The sequence below is a fragment of the Ornithorhynchus anatinus genome, chromosome 10, assembly GCF_004115215.2.
Source record: "Ornithorhynchus anatinus isolate Pmale09 chromosome 10, mOrnAna1.pri.v4, whole genome shotgun sequence".
Taxonomy (NCBI): Eukaryota; Metazoa; Chordata; class Mammalia; order Monotremata; family Ornithorhynchidae; genus Ornithorhynchus; species Ornithorhynchus anatinus.
The window spans coordinates 43,257,495-43,279,550 of record NC_041737.1 but is presented as its reverse complement, the minus strand read 5'-3'; the positions used below and the strand labels follow the sequence as shown (position 1 = coordinate 43,279,550).

General features: G+C 42.0%; 1 protein-coding gene across 1 annotated transcript in view; it reads left to right on the top strand.

The window, feature by feature from the left end:
* Positions 1-6,262, top strand: part of LOC100076268 (V-type proton ATPase subunit S1-like) — a 58,859-nt gene extending 52,597 nt beyond the window's left edge. Inside the window, exons 12-13 of the mRNA XM_029072867.2 lie at positions 2,953-3,190; positions 5,601-6,262. Of these exons, the coding sequence (XP_028928700.2) occupies positions 2,953-3,190; positions 5,601-5,810 (448 nt within the window). The 3' untranslated portion in view covers positions 5,811-6,262. The remainder of the gene's footprint in view (positions 1-2,952; positions 3,191-5,600) is intronic.
* The last annotated feature ends 15,794 nt before the right edge of the window (positions 6,263-22,056 follow it).

The following is a 22,056-nucleotide window of genomic DNA, read 5'->3' as shown; positions in this document are numbered from 1 at the left end:
TAACGACTACAGTGGGTTTTCAAGCTTTCTGAGAAACACTATGCTTCCAAGATTGAAAGGTTGGGAGAGAGGGGAACTGAAGAGTCCAGTTTCCACTCCAGTTGTGAAATTTGCATAGGCCTCCCCTCATTTATAAAATCTCCTTCCCCTCCCTTCCTTTTCCCTTCTTTTCCTGAAGGCTCTCCATTTCCCAAATTGAATTAATCAATGGTATTTATTGTGCACTAACTATGCCCGGAGCACTGTACTAAGCACTTTGGAGAGTACATTACAACCAAACTAGCAGTCCATCATGAGCTTACTAGGAAAACAGACAGCACATACTCTTGGACTCTGGTCCCAAACAGATTGCCACAGAAAGAAAACATAAAAGGAAACAAAAGTGGAGCAGATAACGTAGTATTTCTTTTCAATCAATCCATGGTATTTATTGAGCACTTACTATGCACAGAGTATATGTGCACATATTTATAATTATAATTCTATTTATTTTTATTTTTATTAATGATGCATATATATCTATAATTCTATTTATTTATAATGATGCTGCTGATACCTGTTTACTTGTTTTGATGCCTGTCTCCCCCCTTCTAGACTGTGAGCCCATTGTGGGAAGGGATTGTCTCTATTTGTGCTGAATTGTACTCTTCCAAGCTCTTAGTAGAGTGCTCTGCATACAGTAAGTGCTCAATAAATACGATTAAATGAATGAATGAATGAACCAAGTGCTTGTGAGAGTACAATATAACAGAGTTGGTAGACATATCCCCTGCCCACCACAAGCTTACAAACTACAGTCTTTGGGCTCATTTTTTATTTTCCCTAGTCTTATTGCCTGATTATGTTCAATTCCTGAGTATGTGGGCCAGTGCTTATTTTCATCCTTTTAGAAAGGTGGCATTCTAATGTTGTGACATGGTACTCTTCCTCCAAGTTGTTCAATTTAGACAGACATCTGAGTAGAAGTGGACTATGTGTAGCAGAATCAGGTAGAAAGTCACTGTAAGCACTCAAGGATTTATGTGTTGAAGGAGAGAGGCAAGTTGAAGATAATGCCAAGGATGTGGGTTTTTGAGACAGGAAGGATGGTTGTCATGTCAACTGTGAAGGGAAAATTGGTGGAAGAGAAACTTTGGAAGACGAGACAGAGAGTCCTAGTTAGTTTAATATCATCATCATGAGTGATATTTATTGAGCACTTACTGCCTGCAGAGCACTATACTAAGCATTTAGGAGAGCGCAACACAACAGAGACTGTAGGCACGTTGCCTGCCCACAGAGTTTACGGTCTAGAGGATGTTATAATTAGTCCCCATCCCCTCAGATTGTAAGCTCCTCATCATCAGGAGGGATTTGTACCATTCATTTACCCCACCCTCAGCCCAAAGCACTTATGTACATATCCATAATTTATTTATATTAATGTCCATCTCCCCCTCTAGACTGTAAGCTCGCTGTAGGCAGAGAGTGTGTCTACCACCTCTGTTATACTGTACTCTCTCAAGGGCTTAGTACAGGAGTCTGCACACAGTAATCATTCAATAGGCTTGATTGACTGATGGATTGATTTTATTTCCGTTGGAAGTTGGAGGACATTAAATGCTATAGCTGCTGCTGGTGTTGATGTTATTGCCGCCGCTGCTGCTGCTACCACTTTTGCTGTTGTTGTTGCTGTTGCCGCTAGCACGCAAGCAATAAGAGGAGATTTTCTTCATTCCCTGTTAAATGTGGTCTTTTGTCACTTAGAAGCTCAATATTATTTAAGCATGTGCCTTTTCAGATTGCCAACTCTGACTACCTACAGATGCCATTGCCAGTTCCCAGTGTTGATGCCAGATGGTGGCATGGCCAGTGGAGCTGGGTGACACTCCTGTCTCTGGCCAGGTCTGACAGGGGTTAATGGTGCTTATCTCCAAATTGGTTTGAAAACACCACATACAGATGGGAAAAAATTATCCAGAGTCCAATATGGCCAAACCACCAGTTCTCCTAGTTTTTTTGTTGCCTGCCAACAACCACAGACCGGAGGGAAGGGTCATCGGGGAGGAGTGTTCCATGGAGGATGGTGAGGAGCAGGATAGTGGTTCAGGACTCCAGAGCTGCATCCTTGGCACCACCAACCCAGAAGGGAAAGCTTGCCCTGTCTTGGGTCCACTTCTTACAGGTTTCTCTGCAGTTTAGCTTGGCAATTATATGGCCCAATTAGAGCAGTGTGGCTTAGTGGAAAGAGTATAGTCCTGGGAGTCAGGCGACCTGGGTTCTAATCCTGATCCTGCTACACTTGCCTGCTGTCTGACCTTGGGCAAGTCACTTAACTTCTTTGTCCCTCAGTTCCCTCATCTGCAAGATGGAGATTCAAAACCTGTTCTCTCTCCTACTGTGAGCCCCAGGAAGGCCCTCATTATTTTATTTTCAACCTCAGGGCTTAGTACAGTGCTTGACACATAGTAAGTACTTAGCAAGTACTATAGTTATTATTATTATTGGTAGGAATCTATGGAGCACTGCTGGAAATGAGGCTTTTAATTATTTCTGCACAAAAGTACTATTCCTAGACTCCTTACCAGGCTCTTCTGGGAAGGTCAAAGGTCAAATCCTCCAAACCACTTGCAATCATCATTCAGAAGGTGAATAGTTAAAAGGGAGAAAAGAAACTGGTCCTCTTGTTCTACCTGAAAAAAGACATCGAGCCAAGCATTTTAGCATTTACTTTATCTCACCTGCTAAGGGGTAAAGAGCTCTGGTTTAAGAGTTATCTCATTTGTTTTTAGATTGTTTGTCTTTGTACTAGATAGCATGAAGTGACTCTTCACTGGGACTAAATAAAATTACTTAAAAACAAGTGAGCTGCCCAATTTTCCCAGACTGACAGAGAGTAAAATAAAATTGAGTCATCTGCTATGTCATGACATATCGCCTCATTTATTTCATTCTGTCACAATTTTCCTCCAGATTTAAAATGACCAGCAAGTTCTACACAAGTTCTGGTCGCAAATGGTTTACTTTAGATTCGGTGGAGATTTTACAGGACAATAGAGAAGCTGCTCAGTTTAAGGCATCAATCATCTCAGCTCCTGTGGAGTATTCATTTCACTGTCAGCTGGTGGGAACAAGTCCTCGCTATGGTGCCTGGCTGATTCCCTCCAATAATGAAGCAAGGAGCTGGGACATTGTCATTTCTGAATTCCAAGTGAGTACCCTCGTTCACCTGAGTTGCAATTCCAGTGGTTATCATTGACAGGAGTGTGCCTGGTCTACCATTTATTCATTAACACCCTAATTTTTTGTTCAACTCTAAGGAAATAGAAAGTGTTTTGCCCTGAACAGTTGGCTGGAGGTGAATTATTGCAAGGTGGCCTAACCAAATGTATAAATTAAGGTAAAGGTACCACATTCAGATTTAATGATATTTTTATGAAAAACCAATGACTTTGAAAATTGTATAGCAATTTTATTTTTCCAAAGCGCTTTAAAAACAGTGATCTCATTTTAGCCTCACTGCATCCTGGTGAGGTAGGGAAAGGCAGGTATCATTATTATTCCCATTTCACAGGTGAGGAAACTCAAACTCAGAGAGGTCAAGAGATTGGTCAGAGGTCACATGGGAGGCCTATGGCACAGCCAAAACCAGATCCCCAGTGGTCCAAATCCCAGATGAATGGTGTTTGATAATGCTGTTGCTACTGATTGTCCTCCTCCTCCTCTTCTTTTCATTGTTCTTTTCAGTGCAGTGGGGGAGAACTTTTAGGTTTCAGGATTTATATATTTATAGAAACCACTTTCCCTGGACTTCTTGAGAGCCTCACATGGGTTTAATGCCTGCTGGCCACAATTTTAACACTTTTTTTAATGGTATTTGTTAAGCACTTACTATGTGTCAAGCACTGTTCGAAGTCCTGGGTATTTACATGTTATTTGGGCTGGATGCAGTCCCTTTCCCACATGGGGCTCACAGTCTAAGTAAGAGGGAGAATGGTAATTGAATCCCCATTTTACAAATAAGGAACCTGAGTCACAGAGACATTAAGCAACTTGCCCAAGGTCACTCAGCAAGCAAGTGGCAGAGCTGGGATTAGAACCCAGATCCTCTTACTCTAAGACATGCTCTTTCCACTGGGCCACACTGCTTCAGGAGATGTAAGCATTTCCAGCCCAACTCTTCCCCAAAACTGGCTGAGCAGAGCCACAAACAGGATTCTCAAAGATTCCTAGTAGGGTCCCTTCCAATTCTGAATGGGAGTGTGTGTGTGTTGGACTTCAAGAAGAAGGATTACAGTCAATGAGAGAACAGGGAATAGAGTCCTTCAAGGAAATGAGGAACGGTCTGAATGACCCTGTCATGCTTTAGAAGCCAATCTACCTGAACTGCTAATATTTTGAGGGCCCCCATCTGAATGAATGGTAACTTAAATGACTTTACCTTAATTACTTGTTCTGTGAGTGAATGCAAAAAGCAGGTTTTCCTTTGCCAAGAATGGCTTCTTGCTCGTAGTGAAGAAATAAAAAAAAGCTAGGCCAACGGACATGTGTTCTCCTAATACATTTATCTGTGAAAAGGAGATCTATACCTATAACACCTATGATCAGAATGCTTCTGAAGGTTCCCTTAATGTGTAGTTGGATGATTTGTTGCATAACTCAGAGAAACAGATTTCCAGGCAAAGTGTCTTATCTACCCAAGTGGAAAAGAAATAAAGGCAGGCCCACAGAAGTGGATATTTATGGAAAATTATTTTGTACAGAGCCTGACCTGTCTTCTGAATGGAGGCCTGTTGTAACTGCTCCACAAGGCCACCCTCATCAATCTGTTTTTCTTTTTTCATGGTATTTGCTAAGTGCTTACTCTGTGCCAGACATTGTACTAAGTGCTGGGGTAGATACAAGATAATCTGGTTGGATACAGTTCCTGTCCCACATGGGGATCAAAGTCTTAATCACCATTTTACAGATGAGGTAACTGAGACCCAGAAAAGTGAAGTGACTTTCCCAGAGTCACCCAGCAGACAGGTGGCAGAGACAGGATTAGGACCCAAGTCAGCTGATTTCCAGGACTGTGCTCTTTCCACTAAGCCATACTTCCCCATTCTGGATCTCATTTCTGCTGTGACTACTAAATATATGAAAGAATATCGTGCATGGTATCCTTAGTAGGTTGGACACCTTGCACTATCCTCTGGATGATGCTTTTCAACAGAGGCTTCTGGCTCAAGTTGACAATAAATTGCATGATAATGAGAAATCAGTATGATGTGCTATATTAGGTGAGGATAAACTCTTATTTTATTTCTTCTCAGAGAAATATATTCTGAGGAGATTCAACAGGTTTTGTAAGAGAACCAAACTTAAAATATGATGGTTTCTTTTTGTTACTCATACATTACTCTTCCCTCTTGTGACAAAGGCTTTTTTCCTGACAGAATTTCTAAAACAAACATCATAGTTGGCCTCTGGTAAGAAATAGCCCTGTGAGTGGAGATCTGTCCAACATCCAAGCAAGGGAGAGAGATGATGGAAGGCTAACCCTAACCCTAACATTAGCTGTCCTAAAGCTGAAGACTCTTTTTGCTCACTACCTTAAACTTCTCCCTGTGTCTTTTCAGATCCAAGCATTTGGAGTCCAAAACAACGTGTTCTCATATGCCAGTGACTGCAGTGCTTTCTTCTCTCCTGGAATTTGGATGGGTCTAGGGGTATCTATTGTCTTCCTATGGATTCTGACATATGGAATCCATATGATCTTGCAGCTGACCATCAGCAGTAGATATGACGACCCCAGAGATACTCCACTGTCCGTTCCTCACGCAGAATGAATAACGATTGATTGACTGATTGAATGAATGACAGAATATCCCTGCCTCAATTCACAGTTACCTTTAGCTCTTTAGCAATTCTCTATAGCCATCTCCTTCTTCATCCTGAATGGTATCATAGCAAATCTATATTTTTTTCTAATGGCTCGTTAGCATAATGATGAGGAAATGTTAGTCTCAAATACATTGAAGTCCAGGCAATAAAAGCTTCCCTGAAAAAGTAATCTTGCTCTCATCAACAATGATAATTCTGCCAGCTGTTACCTGCTAGTTAATCACAGGCAGAGATAAGGGCCAGAGGAAAAGTCAACCATCCCCAAGACCCGAGACGGTCATTAAAATGACCAGCAGTGTCTGCCGGCAGATTCATTACCTCTATTAGAAAAGCACATTTTCAAGTTATGCTCAAGGGCTCTCATTTCATGGAAAATAAAATGTTTATTAAGAAATTATATGCAGAAAGCTGTTCACTCTCCCTGAAAGATGTTTTTCCCACCTAGAAGAAAGAAGTCAGCCATATTGAAAATGTTGGAGATTAATAATATTCTGGAATGGAAGTGTCTGGATGGATGATACACTCTTATTTTAATAAAGTCAGGTGAATAATAGTAGGGATTGTTCCATCCAGGAGCGCCTCTTTCTCCTAATAGTAAAATCCCTTAGGAGCTAGGACAATTCTCGAAATATCTATGCATGTATAAGAAATTTAGACCCAGCCCATGGGGAATTTCAGGTGGAAAAATATCATCTTATTCTCCTTTTAGTGTAAGCTGGTCCACCTGGCTCCCAGGAATTAGTACAGAATATCTGTTCTACTGTTGGTTGCTGTCCAGATTGTTAAGGTCTAAGTAATAATGCATCTACTACTCCCCCTTCCCTCTCCGACAGGCCCCAAGGATGGCATAAGTACCTTCTACGTCCACTCAGCCACACAAATTAGAATGCTTAGTACAGTACTCTGCATACAATAAGTACTCAATAAATACCACTGATTGATTGAATAGAGCTGGAGAGGTAGACCAGAAATGAATTGTCCTGAACCCAGAGGAAGCAGGGCATGGGCAGCTGAACCATCCTGGGCTTGACCCACCTGTGGCCACAGTGACATGGAGCCTCTTCTGGTGATTATTATTATAATAATATCCAGAAGAATTATTATTCCCCTAGTTCCGGGACAGGGTTGTTGTCAACTCTGCAGTCCCATCCCAGTTTCTAGAGACTGCTCCACTCAGACCCCTAGGTCCCTGCCACAGACTAGTAATGCCCTCAAGTCTGGGAATCTGAATTTCCTAGAATTCCATTCCTATACCACATCTGGGACTTTTCCATGAATGGCCTCCAGTTTGACTACATCTTTCAGCATGTGAGGCCACTGCAAGCTCTAGCCTGCCTGCCCATGAGAAGAGACTCTAGTCTACCACCCAGCATCATAAGGGAAGATCTCTAGGCTATAATGCTCTCAAGATGTTTAAGTTATTGTCTGAAATGATGGAATAATTTGATACCCATTAGCTTCATGGGTTTAGAGAATCAATCCCTGGTGAGGCTCTTCTGTGCTTTCACTACTGAGGCACACAGAGCTGTTCCTTTCTCTTTCCCTCCAAATGAATCTCACTTTGTTCTTCTTCATCCTCATGTTCACTCACTTTTATATTACTTTTTAATTTTTTTTTTTGTTAAGTGCTTATTATGTGCCAAGCACTGTACTAAGCAGCTGGGATAGATACAAGTTAATCAGTTCAGACACAGTCCATGTTCCAACTAGGGCTCACAGACTGTTTCCTGGCGGGCACTTGGAATGACTTCCAATTTAGAATAAGCCACGGCTCTGTGGCGATGTCATTCGCTCTCCCTCTTCTAGTTTTCTATAAACCAATTAAATTGAAGGTTGGGTGATCCTCCTTCAAGTGGCCATCTCCTTCTTGTTGTTTGCAAAATGTCAGAATGGCTTGCATTAATAGCATCTCTTTTAAAAACTGTGGGGAATGGAAAAAAACCACCCCGAGAAACCACCCTCTTCTCCTTTCTTGTCTCAGCATCCCATTAGCTCCCAGCCTTTCTTGGAACCCCACATTCATCTTTTTCAACCTCACTTTAAGACACCAGACATCATTTCCTCCCGTCAGCCCTAGACCCAGAGAAATGGAATAATAATATTCTGAAAATGGGGCAGTGAAACTCAAGTGAGCTTTCAAAACAGTCCATTTGCCCTTTCTCTACAGGACTAGAATTTATTAACCCAGAAGAGTATATGGATACATATAGAATCTCTGACAAACAAGCTTGGGATATGAAATAAGCTGCATAAAATGCAATGAAACCACCCAGATATATGTCTCCTCCATGTGTAAGTAATTCATTTTGATAGTCAGTCTGGCTCCACCTAAAGTCCTGCCTTTCATATTTGTTAAAACAACTGCTTGAGGATCTGTATTCATTTCTCAAAAGCCAGGCAAAAACCCGGGAAGATCAGAGAAGGGCGTAAGTGCCATTTATGCTCCCTTTATGCAAGGGAAAGCTGCTTATCTGTTTGGAAAACGAGCCATCACAGTGAATTTGTGCTCGCTCCATCATTTCCATAGCAACAGACTTTGATCTAACAAACCCAGAAATTCACTGCAGAATCAGAAATAGCTTAGGAAATGGAAATGGGAATTCAGAAAGTTGCTGGCAAAGTACACAAATGACTTTTGCATCAGTGTTTTCTCTCTCCCTCTTTGTCCCTAATGTAAAGACTGTAAACTCACTGTGGGCAGAGAATGTGTCTGTTAATTATTCTATTGTACTCTCCCAAATGTTTAGGACAGTGCTCTGCACACAGTAAGCGCTCAGTAAATGTGATTGACTGACTGACTCACTGCTTTAAAATGAGATTATTCCTGCAGTTTGGGAGCTTCAAATTCCAACTCTGCTTTTGTCCCCACCTCCAAGATTCCTAGTTGCAGAAAGAAGCCATGGGAAAAAAATCCACCACTGATCTAAATTACTACTTTCTGTGGTAGAAATTGGTGTGCACTGTCCACAAAAGAGCATCTTATATCTACCCCAGTGCTTAGTACAGTGTCTGGTACATAATAAGTGCTTAACAAGTACCATTAAATAAAAACAAGAAAAACATGAAATTAGTGAAGCCCTAGGTACCTCACATTAGCCTTAAGGAGGATGGTTCCTTCAAACTGAGGGGGATATATTGGCTCACACATAATTTTAAAAGTCCTCCATATTGTTTCTTAGGACTCTAGAGAATCCTGGAATCACTGGCTTTCCAGTCCACTATTTCTGGGATGCTATTTCTTAAATCAGTCAATCAGTCAAGAGAAGAAATTTCCGGCATTCCTTTACTACCAGCAGGGCCACAAAAAGACTGGGTGTTTATGATATCAAATACTTATAGAATGATCATTTCATACTTTATGGGTTGTGTAGTCATGATTTCTATTATCAAGGGAAATAGAGTTTTGGATTGCTAGGCTGGTAGGAATGGATCTAAGACCCATAATATTTCTTCAGTTCTGGTGATTCAGATTACTGTACTTCCTATGAAGGAACACAGAGAAAATAGTTTCAGTGGACTAAGTGATCTGGATTGACTGCATGATTGATGTGAAATAGGTTAATAGCATTTATTTAGGTGATGGTAATGTTTAATAGATGGAACACCATATTGTACCTATCTTTTTACAGCTATTTATCTATAATTGTGTAGCTATATAGCTATAGATAGGTATATATGATTAAATTAAGTGATTGATTAGATTTTTATCAGTGTGAGAGAGTGTGGCTGAAAAAACTGATGGGTGTCATGTACTCCCTTCCCCATTGTGTGCCTGTAATGATCACAGTTGCATTTGCTACCCACAGAGTGTGGTTCTGATTGCATTTCAATTCCCTGTTCCCTGGATGTCATGAACCTCCTAGAGCCTTTATTTCAAGCCAGAAATCCCATTTCTCTTTGCTTTGTGTTGGGATGATCTGTTCTCTGCTGCTATCTCTCAACCGTCTATTATGCCACATGATTTTAAAGTTTTCTGAATGTGTTGCTAAAACATTTGTTCCGATCACCTTGGTAACAATAACCCAATTTCAGCTCATCATAGAGCTGTTGTTTGAATGTGATGCTGTTATCCATCAGTCAATCAATCGTGTTCAGTGACCACCTACTCTGTGCAAAACAATGAGCTAAGTACTGTTGGAGAATATAATGGAGTTAGTAACTATGATCTCTGATTTCAAGGAGCCTAAAATCTAGCTGGGAAGATAAATGCTAAAATTGATTACAGATAAGATGGGGTAATAGAATAAAAATATATATACAAAAGTGCTACATGAGGCGAGGTGAGTTCTTAAATACTACAGTGGCGCAGAAGTGCTGAATTAATTATGCTATTTGTAAAGGGTTTAGTATTTGTCAAGCACCATTCTAAGTGCTGAGGTAGATAGGTTAAGTAGGAGGGAATACAAGCACTGAATTCTCTTTACAAATGAGGAAACTGAGGAACAGAGAAATTAAGTGATTTGCCCAGGGTTACACAGCAGGAAACTGGTCTAGCTGGAATTAGAACTCAGGACCGCTAACTCCCACACCTGATCTCTTTTCACTAGACAATACATGCCTCAAGCGCTGAAGTAGCAGTTGGGAGGATTAAAGGTGGGGATATGAAAAATAAATCAGGAAAGGTCTCCTGGACCAGGCTGATGATCATTATTCTCACATGTTCCATCCAGAGAAACAATGTAGGCTGGTGAAAAGAGCACAGGCCTGGAAGTGGGAGGACCTGGCTTCTAATTTTGGCTCCTCCACTTGCTTGCTGTGTGACGTTGGGCAAGTCGCTTAACTTCTCTGTGCCTCAGTTCCCTCATCTGCAAAAGAGGGATTCAATACCTGTTATCCTTTGGAACCTGATTATCTTGCATCTACCCCAGTGCTTAGCACAGTGCTGGGCTCATAGTAAGTGTTTAACAAATACCATAATGATTAGTATTATTAGAGAAGCTTCAATTTAAGTAGACAGAAAGCTTCTAGGAACTCATTATTTGTGATCCTTTCTTGCCATTAATTTTAAAGTTCCATACAACACCTAGGTAGTATGGGTGGAACTTTCCTGGAATCAGCCGTGGTCTCTACCACAGTTTCTGTCACGTAGCCATAAAGAAGGGTGGACACCTTTGGCTCTAAATCCCTTCAGTTTGGTCTAAAACTCAGTGGCATAGATCATTAGAAAGTTTAGGATCATTATATACCATTATGGGGCAGAAGGATCATTCTGAAATTGCACTTTTAATTAAAGGATTAATTAGTCAGAACCTAATTGGAGCTGAATTATATTCCTGGATTTTCAATCTGCTAGCTTTTTGCTTCTTTTTGTTTGGTGGATTCAAGGGGGTAGTGGATGCAAGGAAGGGGAGGAAATGTTCTCTTGATTGCAAATGCAGAAGTGCTGCTGTGGAGGATTGGTATTCCAGTCACCTGCTTGTTGTTGCATGGATCTAATGATACCTTCTTTTCCACAGGACTTTGATTCCCCCGCCACCTGACCCACTGGTGGTTTTCAGTAACATCTCCCAGTGCCCTGGATCCTCTTGGTGTTCCTGCTCTGAGACCTCTCTGTGTCCTAACCTCTCAGTATCACGGCTCGAATCTACACCAAAATGGCCGAGACACTTTAGCCCTTTGACTTTACCTCTGATTGGCAGAGTTCTAAGTCAATTCCATGTAAGGCTTTAGCACCTGCCAATTAAACTTCCCTCAGGGAGGGTCAGTTAGGAGTGAATCTCCTCCTGCGTTTCTTCTCCCTTCCCTGAGTGTGAGGGCTGGTTGTGGTGAGTTCATCTGTCAGCAGGGAACATGTCTACCAACTCTGTTATATTGTACTCTCCCAGGTGCTGAGTAGAGTTCTCTACACAGTAAGCACTTAATATATTTTTAATACATTTGATTGATTTATTTATTACCACAGTGACACCAATGTTCTCTCACAACTCCATATTGTTGGCAACATGTCTGTGCAGTTGGGGTAGCCTGAACGTCCCTCCTGTACCTCAGGGAAGACTCCTAAAAACAGACAAGACTATTCCAGTGAAGCAGGGGAACTAATTTTCATTCTTTCTGAAGTAGCAGCCTTCTCCTCGTTGCTTGGCATAGTTCTTTTTCTGAAACAGCAGGAATCAAAGGAATACAGATATTATGTTCATCACTAAATTGCTCATGGCTGTCCTAAGCAATGAGGTAGATCATTGTGCAAGAAGGGAGCAGTGAGAAGAAATTCATTCATTCAATTGCATTTATTGAGTGCCTACTGTGTAATTAGGTTATAGCATTAGTTACTCACTTCTCTGGAGTGCTTTTTTTTCCTTGCCCCCTCTCCAGGGGTGGAACTGTTCAACCGTGAGAGCAAGTTCCAGACTTCAAGATGGAAGTCCCAGAATCCCTGGTACTGCTGGGACCAGGATAATAATAATAATAATGTTGGTATTTGTTAAGCGCTTACTATGTGCAGAGCACTGTTCTAAGCGCTGGGGTGGACACAGGGGAATCAGGTTGTCCCACGTGGGGCTCACAGTCTTCATCCCCATTTTACAGATGAAGTAACTGAGGCACAGAGAAGTGAAGTGACTTGCCCACAGTCACACAGCTGACAAGTGGCAGAGCCGGGAGTCGAACTCATGACCCCTGACTCCAAAGCCCGTGCTCTTTCCACTGAGCCATGCTGCTTTTAATCACAGGTCTCCTCCCTTTGCCAATGCTCGCCCCATTGTTTTGGGTACCAGTCTCTCTCCAAATGAATGTTGGTTGGTTTTTATTATAAATAATAATAATTTTAAAAAACAATAATAGTGGCATTTGCGTGGCTCAGTAGAAAGAGCCTGGGCTTCGGAGTCAGAGGTCATGGGTTCGACTCCCGGCTCTGCCACTTGTCAGCTGTGTGACTGTGGGCAAGTCACTTCACTTCTCTGTGCCTCAGTTACCTCATCTGTAAAATGGGGATTAACTGTGAGCCTCACGTGGGACAACCTGATTACCCTGTATCTCCCCCAGTGCTTAGAACAGTGCACTGCACATAGTAAGCGCTTAACAAATACCAACATTATTATTCTCATGTGCCAGACACTGTAATAATAAGTGCAGGGGTAGATATAGTATAACTGAGTTGGACATGGTCCCTGTCCCACATGGGTTCACAGTCACAATCCCCATTTTATGGATGAGGAAACTGAGGCTCAGAGAAGTGAAGTGACTTGTCCAAGGACATTCAGCAGACGTGCAGCAGAGGCAGGATTAGAACCCAGGTCCTTCTGACTCTAAGGCCCATGCTGTACCCACTAGGCCACTCTCTTCTCCTAACTCCTGCCACTGCAGCCGATTCAGCTGTTCTTGTGTGCTGCTACCCAGCCAGCACAGCACTTGTCTCCAGGTGGCGCTCAGGGTAAGCTGAAGGCCATGGTGATGAAGACTGTGGCTCCCCTGAGGGATGAAGGTCTTAGTCCAGCTAGTTTGGTGCAGCATTAATCTCATTCCCCCCACGACCTCTCCCATTTCCAAAAGTCCCTGCAAATACACAAGGAAAAACCTTACTGGAGACGCCAGAGAAACCAACTCTTAACCTTTGTTTCTTTAGACTTGCATGGGAAGTAGATTATTATCTCATGCAAATGAGCCTCTGAAGAGAAAAACTTAAAGAATGAGGAGCTAAAACTTTTAATTGGAATTTGACCAAAACTCCTTCATGACCACGTAGTGTTTCTTTCTGTCTCTGTCACCCAACCTACCATTCTGCTCTGTAACTTCAAACCAGGTTTCGGTTCCTGAGTCCCTCCTCACCAGCAAAACCCTCTGAGTTTGTGCAGCTGAGAACAAGTGACAAGAATGTGAATCTCTGTTCTTAGCTAACTCTCTCTCTCTTTCTCCCTCCCTCCCCTATGAGGGCACAGATCCATCACTGAAGGGCTGACAATGGTATTCTTCAGTGCCTCTCTTTTCCACTCCCCCTCTGTCATCCACACACACACAAACACACATACCCACAGTGTATACTGTATCCCTACTCTCTGCTCTGAACTCTGGAAGTTCTTCTCTTTACTATCGATAGGCCTCAGACCTTTTCTAAGTTGGCTGTGGAGTATGGAAACATTTCTGCTGTTCTTCATGATATCTGGCCAAGGTATGTCATTTTATTTTCTGGGTTTACCTTGCCACAGCAAAATATATGTGCCCTTGCTAGGATATGTTATAGAGTCTGGGTGGCATTAAGTCAAGGAGCATGTGCCTGGGAGTCAGAGGACCTGGGTTCTAATTCTGACTTCACCTCTTATCTGCTGTGTGACCTTGGGGAAGTTACTTAACTTCTCTGTGCCTCAGTTCCCTCATTGGCAAAGTGGAGATTCAGTACCTGCTCTCCTTCCTATTTAGACTGTGAGCCCCATGTGGGGCCTGATTATCTTGTATCTACCCAGCGCTTAGTATAGTCCTGGGCACATAGCTTAACAAATGCCATAATTGTTATTACTAAGAGGTATGGAAACCCTGCTCTCACTTGTTTGTAGGTTCCTGAAAAAGGCAAAAGTTCTGCAAGAAGTTTTGGCAGGAGAAAGAAATTTCTTTAGAATGCTTTCCCCTACTAATTTTTTTGTATTGCGCTCTCCCTAGAGCTTGTACAGTGCTCTGCACAGAGTAAGTGCTCAATAAATACCATTAATTGGTTGACACCCCTCAAATGTTCCAAATTATGACTCTCTCCACTTTCAAAGCCCTCTTCAAAAAACACCTCCTCCAAGAGGCATTCCCTAATTAATTCCACCAGCTACAGTAATATACTTTTATTTATTCATTTGCCAACCAATCAATCAACCATATATATTGAGTACTTACTGTGTGCCCAGTACCTACTGAACACTTGAGAAAGTACCCTAGAGCAGTAATGATGCCTGACCCTGATCCCTGCCCTCAAGGAGTTTATAATCTAGCAGGGGAGGCAAACATTAAAGTACCTAACAGATAGGGAAGCAAGCAAAAATAAGGGTAAGTCCACAAATGTTTTGCCTTTTTCTCCGGGGGTATGTACTCAACTGCTTGCGTGACACAGTAGGCAGGGAAATAGCATGAGGAGATAGCTTCCTGAAGGAGGTATGATTTTAAAAGGGCTTTGAAGATAGAAGGAGAATGCTGGTCTTTGGGGTGTGAATGGGAAGGCAGAAAGCAAGGAGTTGATGGTGATAGATGCCCTGAACTTCTGTGTCCTAACCGTAAACCAGGCTCCTTTCCCATCCTGACCTGTGCTCTATATCTATTCAGGGTTACAGCACAAGCCCTTTCTGTGTCCTGCTCTCCCAGGCATCCAGCTCACCAACTCTCACCTCAAGATAGCTGAGGATCTTCTTCTCCAACTACCTGCCCTCTCCCCCACACCCCACTTCCCTCTCCAATCCTTTTTTCTGGTTGACTTGGCTAAGTCTTTACATTTCCATTGGTGTTGGGGGGCACCTTGGAGTGTCTTCTGGGTTCCGCCTTTTCCTCCTAAGTGTCTGTGTGTGGGGGACGGGGTTGGGGAAGGGGTCAGCGGATCTGGCCATCATATCTCTGCACCCTAGAACTTTATATTCAATAGCATTTAGGCACTTTCATTATGCTCTTATTGGTCCTGATCTTCTAGATCCACAAGTTGCAGAGTCACCTCAAGTTCAGGCAGAAGCTGTATTTTGGGTAGGAAAATTTAATCTCGCTCTGCCTCGATCTCTTCTGTCTCTCTGCTGATCCCTCACCCACCTCCTCCCTCTGGCCTGAAGGGCCTTTCCTCCTCAAATACAACAGACAATTACTCTCCTAGTTGCTAAAAGGGTCCAAAAATTATTTTCTCAATGCAACTCTGCAAATTTTATTTTTACTCATCTTGTTTATTCATTGAATATCAACACCCAAAACTGTAAATTCATCTCTAGACTATAAGCTCGTAGTGGGCAGGCAATGTGTCTGTTTATTGTTGTACTGTACTCTCCCAAGCGCTTAGTAAAGTGTTTTGCACACAGTAAGCACTCACTTAATACGACTAAATGAATGAAACCCTCTGGTAATCATCTGTGACACGTTGTCCAGAGATCATTTAATTTGTGGCTAACCCCATATCTGAACTCCTTTTTATTGCAATTCCTATTTTTATGAAATGGCAAAAGCCTACCTTTTATTTAGAAGACTCTACAGCATAAACTGATAACAAAAGTCATACACTAGCTCAATTGCCTGACTTGGAGTAATAACTAGGCTTTACAGGAGTGGAGTAAAAGTAGCAATAATAACGGTATGCAATACAGCTAAACCTTGGGAGAGTGCAACAGAAGCACAAGATATATTCTCTGCCCAAAAAGAGCACACCTTCTAATAGGGAAGACAGGTATACAAATAATTCCAAATAGTGAAATAATAATAAATACTATTGAAGATGAATTGAATGCACACACATGCAATACACACACATGCTGGAGAAGGGTATAAATATAAGGCCACTGGGAATGACGTTGAGAATTAATCAGGAAAGGTTTTTGAAGAAGCAAGATTTTAGGAGAGCTTTGAATAGGAAGGTAGTTGTTGTCGGTCAGATATGGGGAGGGAGAAAGTGTCAAGCCAGAGAAACAGACTGAGCGAAGTGATGAAGGCAGGAGGCTACAGGGCAAGAGAAAGATCGAAAGTGATTTTGGGAAGAGCAAGGGAATTGGGACATATCAGGTGAATATAGCAGAAACGTAAGGTAGAATGAGTTGGTGGAGAGCCTTGAAGCTGATTGTGAGGAGTTTTTGCTTGATGTTGAAAGGACACAGGAAGCCAGAGGAAGACTTTGTGGAGAAGAGGAAAATGGGACAATGTTTCAAGAAAATCATCCATAGAGCAGTGTGAAATATAGATAGTAGGGTTGGAGAGGCAGGAGGTAGAGAGAGCAGAGAGTAGGCAGATACATTAGCTAGGCCCAGTTGTTGTTATGGACAAATGAGCACGATGCTAGTCATTGTGAGTAGTAAGTACAACAGCACTGGAAGGGGAAATTCTTACTCGTACGTGATGAGAAGGAACTGGTGGACATGCATTGATCTTACCAACATCAATCACACACACTGATAAAAAATTTGTTGCCAGTAGCATCCTCTTCAAAATCCAAGAGTCTAATAGGTACATATGGTTCAAAAAGTGAGGCCACCTATCAGACTATTAGATGATTTCAAAACAGCTCTCCCACAATGGCTTTTGGACAACCCAATCTGCAACCCTTTTTTATGGTATATGTTAAGAGCTTACTATGTGTTAAGCAGACTCCTAAGCACTGGGGTAAATCCAAGTTAATTAGTCAGGATACAGCCCCTCTCCCACATGGGGCACACAGTGTAAGTAAGAGGGAGAACAGGTATTGAATCCACATTTTGCATTTAAGGTAACTGAGGCACAGAGAAGAGAAGTGATTTGCCCAAAATCACCCACAATAGGCAAGTGGCAGAACTGGAATTAGAACCCAGGTCCTCTGGCTCCCATTCCCATGTTTTATTTATCTACTAGGTGACACTGCTTCCCTACTACAATTACTATGGTTAACTTCATTAACATGGTTACTCATTCCCAATGCAGATAACTGCTAATAATAAAAATAGGTATCACAATAGTGATTAGTACCGCATAGATAAAAAAACAAGATACTGGTCAATATGCTTGAAATTTACTGTAGTCTCTCAAAATTTTAGGGGAAAAAATTTCAACTATGTCACTGAAGCATAAAGGTTATTGAAGTTATTGAAAGTTCTGCAATGCACATTTCTTGGGCTGGTACAAGATGGTAGAAGTGGACACCAATACAAAAATTGGGTTGGACATTCCATGACCCCAGTTTTCAGCTGAAAATGGTAATTCTCAGAGGGTGTTGTTACTTCTGTCGTTAGTGTGGCTAGACCAATGTGGTGACTTGATGGAATGAGAAGCAGGGTGGCCTAGAGGACAGAGCATGTTCCCGGGAGTCAGAAGGAACTCTGCTCTAATTCTGGTTTTGCCACTTGTCTGCTATGTTACCTCGGGCAAGTTACTTAAGTGTCTCAGGTACCTCATCTGTAAAATGGGGATTATAGGACTGTGAGCCCAATGTGGGACATGGACTGTGTCCATCCTGACTAGTTTGTATTTTCCCCAGCCTTTAGTACATTGCCTGGCTCGTAGTAAGTGCTCAACAAATACCTTTTTTTTTTAAAAAAAGAAAAGACTGATTGCTTTTTCAGAGACAGAGGAAGGACTTTCTTAATCATCAGGACTTTGATAGAAATGGGGACAGAAGTTGCCCCTGTTACTGGGAAGGTGTAAATGTTAATGGCTATGTTGGTAAATGTTTCTAGTCACTGCCACAGGGCAAACATGAAGTCTGGGGCAAATTAAGCCGAGGAAAGTGATTTCATAAAGCTCTGATCTCTGCTGAACCCCAGAGTCCCAGATTCAAATCTGGGACTGAAGAGTCTCATGATTCTCATCTGGGTCTCACAGTCCAATTCAGATTTGTTGTCCCAACAATCTGGGGACAAGAAAAACATAAGTGCATCTTCCAAACGCACAAAAAAAGTTTGCTCACCTGTCGTATTCTGGGAAAAGCCCCAGCCAGTTGAAGTTTTATACAGAATTAGTTGCTTCCTGTTTACTCTCTACACTTGTTCTGACTGAAGTTGAAAGACTTCCTAAATTATAAAGAAAATTCCACCCCCACATGTTGTCCTGAAGGGGAATAGGAGGATTGCAAAATGGCTAATGGATTCTGTCATCCTTCTTTATTAGAAGTATTTGATAGGAGGGCTTGGAGTTACCTGTGGGCATATAAATGTCTGCATAGTTGTGGGCTCACAGAAATCAAGCAAGACAGCCATTTGCCCTCTGAAATCTCCCAGCTTTGATGGTATGAGGTAGAGCCCAAATTCAGTCCCCATCCTACCAAACCTCACTAACCTTCTACAATCCATCCCACATGCTTTGCTCCTCCAACAACCGACTCACTGTCCTCGGTCTCATCTCTCTCACTCCAAACCCTTGTTCTCATCATCTGTCTGGCCTGGAACTCCCTCCCTCTTCATAACTGACAGACCACAACCCTCCCATCTTCAAAGCCCTACTAAAATCATATTCCTCCAAGAAGCCTTCCTTGACTAAACTGTCACTTCTCCACTCTATTCTGTCTCCCTTCTTTGTCACCTATACAGTCGTGTCTGTTCCCCTTAAACTTATTACCTCACCCCCTACCCCACAGCACTTATGTATATCTCCTTACACTCTGATGTTTCCCCTCTGCAGTTTATTTTAGTGTCTTTCTCCCCCAATGGATCTTGGGTAGGCATTGTTTCTACCAACTCCATTGCATTGTTCTATCTCAAATGTTTAATACAGTGGTCTGTACACAATAAGCTTTCAATAGACATTCAATTCAAAACACTCAATAAGCATTTGATGAGAAGTAGTGTTGCATGGTGGATAGAGCATGGGCCTGGGAGCCAATAGGGCCTGGGTTCTAATCCCAACTTTGCTACTTGTCTGCATTGTGACCTTGGGCAAGTCACTTCACTTCTCTGGGCCTGAGTTCTATCATCTGAAAAGTGGGGATTGAGAGTGTGAGCTCCATGTGGGACAGGGATTGTGTCAAATTTGATTAGCTTGTATCTACCCCAGCACTTAGTACATTACCTGGCACATAAAAACAAACAAATTGGAAAAAAAACCAGGACTGAGATGTTTTGGAGAAGGACAGAGGAGAGGCAGGAGTGAGTGAATAATATATACATTCATTCTGGTGTACTCTCCCACATAGCACATGAAAGATGCTCAATTATTCAAAAATGGATAAGATCACCTAGGGACTTCAGAGATGCCCATTTATGAGATTCAGAAGGCCTAATCAAGAACCATTTGGGGTCAAGTTCTGCTTTTGGACATCACTTTGGGGTTGAATCATTGGAAAAAGAGGTATTTTTCCAATGCTGTGGCCTCTTTCCTCATTTGTATGAAAGTAATAAAGAATCACACGTGACTGGTAGTGAACTCGGTGCTCTCTGAGGACAGTATTTCTATTATCTGCAACCACTCCCACTCCCACTCCTTCTGCGTCACCCTGATATGCTCCCTTTATTCACCTTCCTACAACCCCACAGCACTGATGAAAACCTCCACAATTTATTTATTTATATTAATGTCTATCTCCCCCTCTAGACTCTAGTCCATGGACTTAAGAGACAGTCTTCAGATGCTTACTGATAATTAAGGGATGAATAAAATTAGTAAAGAAAGCCCCTCCTTGACACAACTGGGGAATGCTAATTTTAATATGCTCACCGGGCACAGTACAGTGCTAAGCTCTCAGTACAGTGCTCTGCACATAATAAATACTCAATAATTATGATTGATTGAGCAGCCTCAGATCAATCAATCGATCAGTGGTATTTACTGAGTGCATATTGTGTGTAGTGCACTGTGCTAAGTGCTTGGGAGAGTACAATAAAACAGAGTTGGTGGACACGTTCCCTGACCACAAGGAGCTTATATTCTAGAGAGGAGCATATAATCTAGTGTTCACATTAGAAAATGATCTGTTCTTGGCTTCTGTCTTCCAATTTCTGACACTCTGCACAGTCACCTGCCAGATTGTATGGCTGAATTTGGCAAACATCTGGGAAAGGCAGGTGCATGCTCCTCAAATACCTGGCAAAGACAGAACCTTTATCACATCAGCCCATCATGCTGTTATTTTGCCTAATGATAGTGTCATTCTCATTCCCTTCAGTGACAAAATGTCCGACTCATGCCTATCAGTGTTCAGCCATCACCTTCCAAGTCAGGGAGCTTTCAGTGACTGGATTAGTGTAGCAAGCTAATGTGGCAGAGAAGGAATGGGGCTTTAGGAGCAGAATTCTGAACCACATGCCTCCTTATCTAATGTTCTCCCTCTCGTTTGTAAACTAAATTCAGCAACAGGGGGCTAAGATTTGGTCACTTAAACTTCAATTGGCCTAATTGCCCTAAATCCCATCCCATTTATTAACATAAATAGCTGTGGGAGCATTCAGAGTATAAAAACTGTCTATAGTCAAAGCAATTTAAAGAGTTTAAAAAAAATTAGAAATTGCTATTATCCCCCAACTAAAACGATTATCATGGGATCCATAAGCAAAAGGTAATGTTAATTTATCTCTGAGTTTAAATATGATACTAGTTTAAGGGGCTCATCAGTGGTGATCCATAATTTACGTATCTATGCACAATTTATATTTATGCCTGTCTCTCCCTCTAGACTGTAAACTCCTTGTGGGCAGGGAACATGTTTACCAACAGTGTTGTATTGTTCTCTCCCAAGTGCTTAGTACAGTGCTCTGCACATAGTGCCCTGCACACACCATAATTTTTTTTTATGATATTTGTTACTGTGTACCAGGCACTAAGTTCTAGGATAGATACAAAATAATCAGGTTGGACACAGTCCGTGTCCCACATGGGGCTCGCTGTCTTAATCCCCATTTTACAGATGAGGTAACTGAGACACAGAGAAGTTAAGTGACTTGCCCAAGGTCACACACCAAACAAGTGGCAGAGCCAGGATTAAAACCCGTGTCCTTCTGGATCTCAAGCATGTGCTCTATCCACTAATTGACTGATTGATTGGGGTGAACAGTAGTGGGAGAGAACTCCCCTCCCCCTTCCAGGAAATGGTGGAAGAGAATCATAGCAAAATCAGACATACATGGGCATGGAGAGACCAGCTCTGCTCTCCTGAATTTTTGAGACCGTCCTGAAACTGTGAGCCCATTGTTGGGTAGAAATTGTCTCTATCTGTTGCCAAATTGTACTTTCCAAGTGCTCAGTACAGTGATCTGCACAAAGTAAGTGCTCAATAAATACGATTGAATGAATGAATGAATGAATGAATGAATGAATACTGAGATTTGGAGAGCCTGGATCCCCAACACTGCATCTGTCCCCAGGCTTTTGACACATCTCAAGGAGAGCAGCATGATAGATGTTGGTTGGTCAGGAACTCCTAATGCCTGCGTGGGAGTATCCTTGACGGCAGAGCGCAGTGGGCTGCTAGTAAGTCTGGCAACAATTATTTTATAGCTAGGTTATAGATTTGAAAAGTCCAGTAATGTCATTTCCTTTTTCAACTCTCCAGGCTGGGGAACCTTCCAGATGTCAATAGAATGACTTATCTACTGCTCTGCTCATTCCTTGTCCAATAACACTTTTTTGTTTTAGCCATAG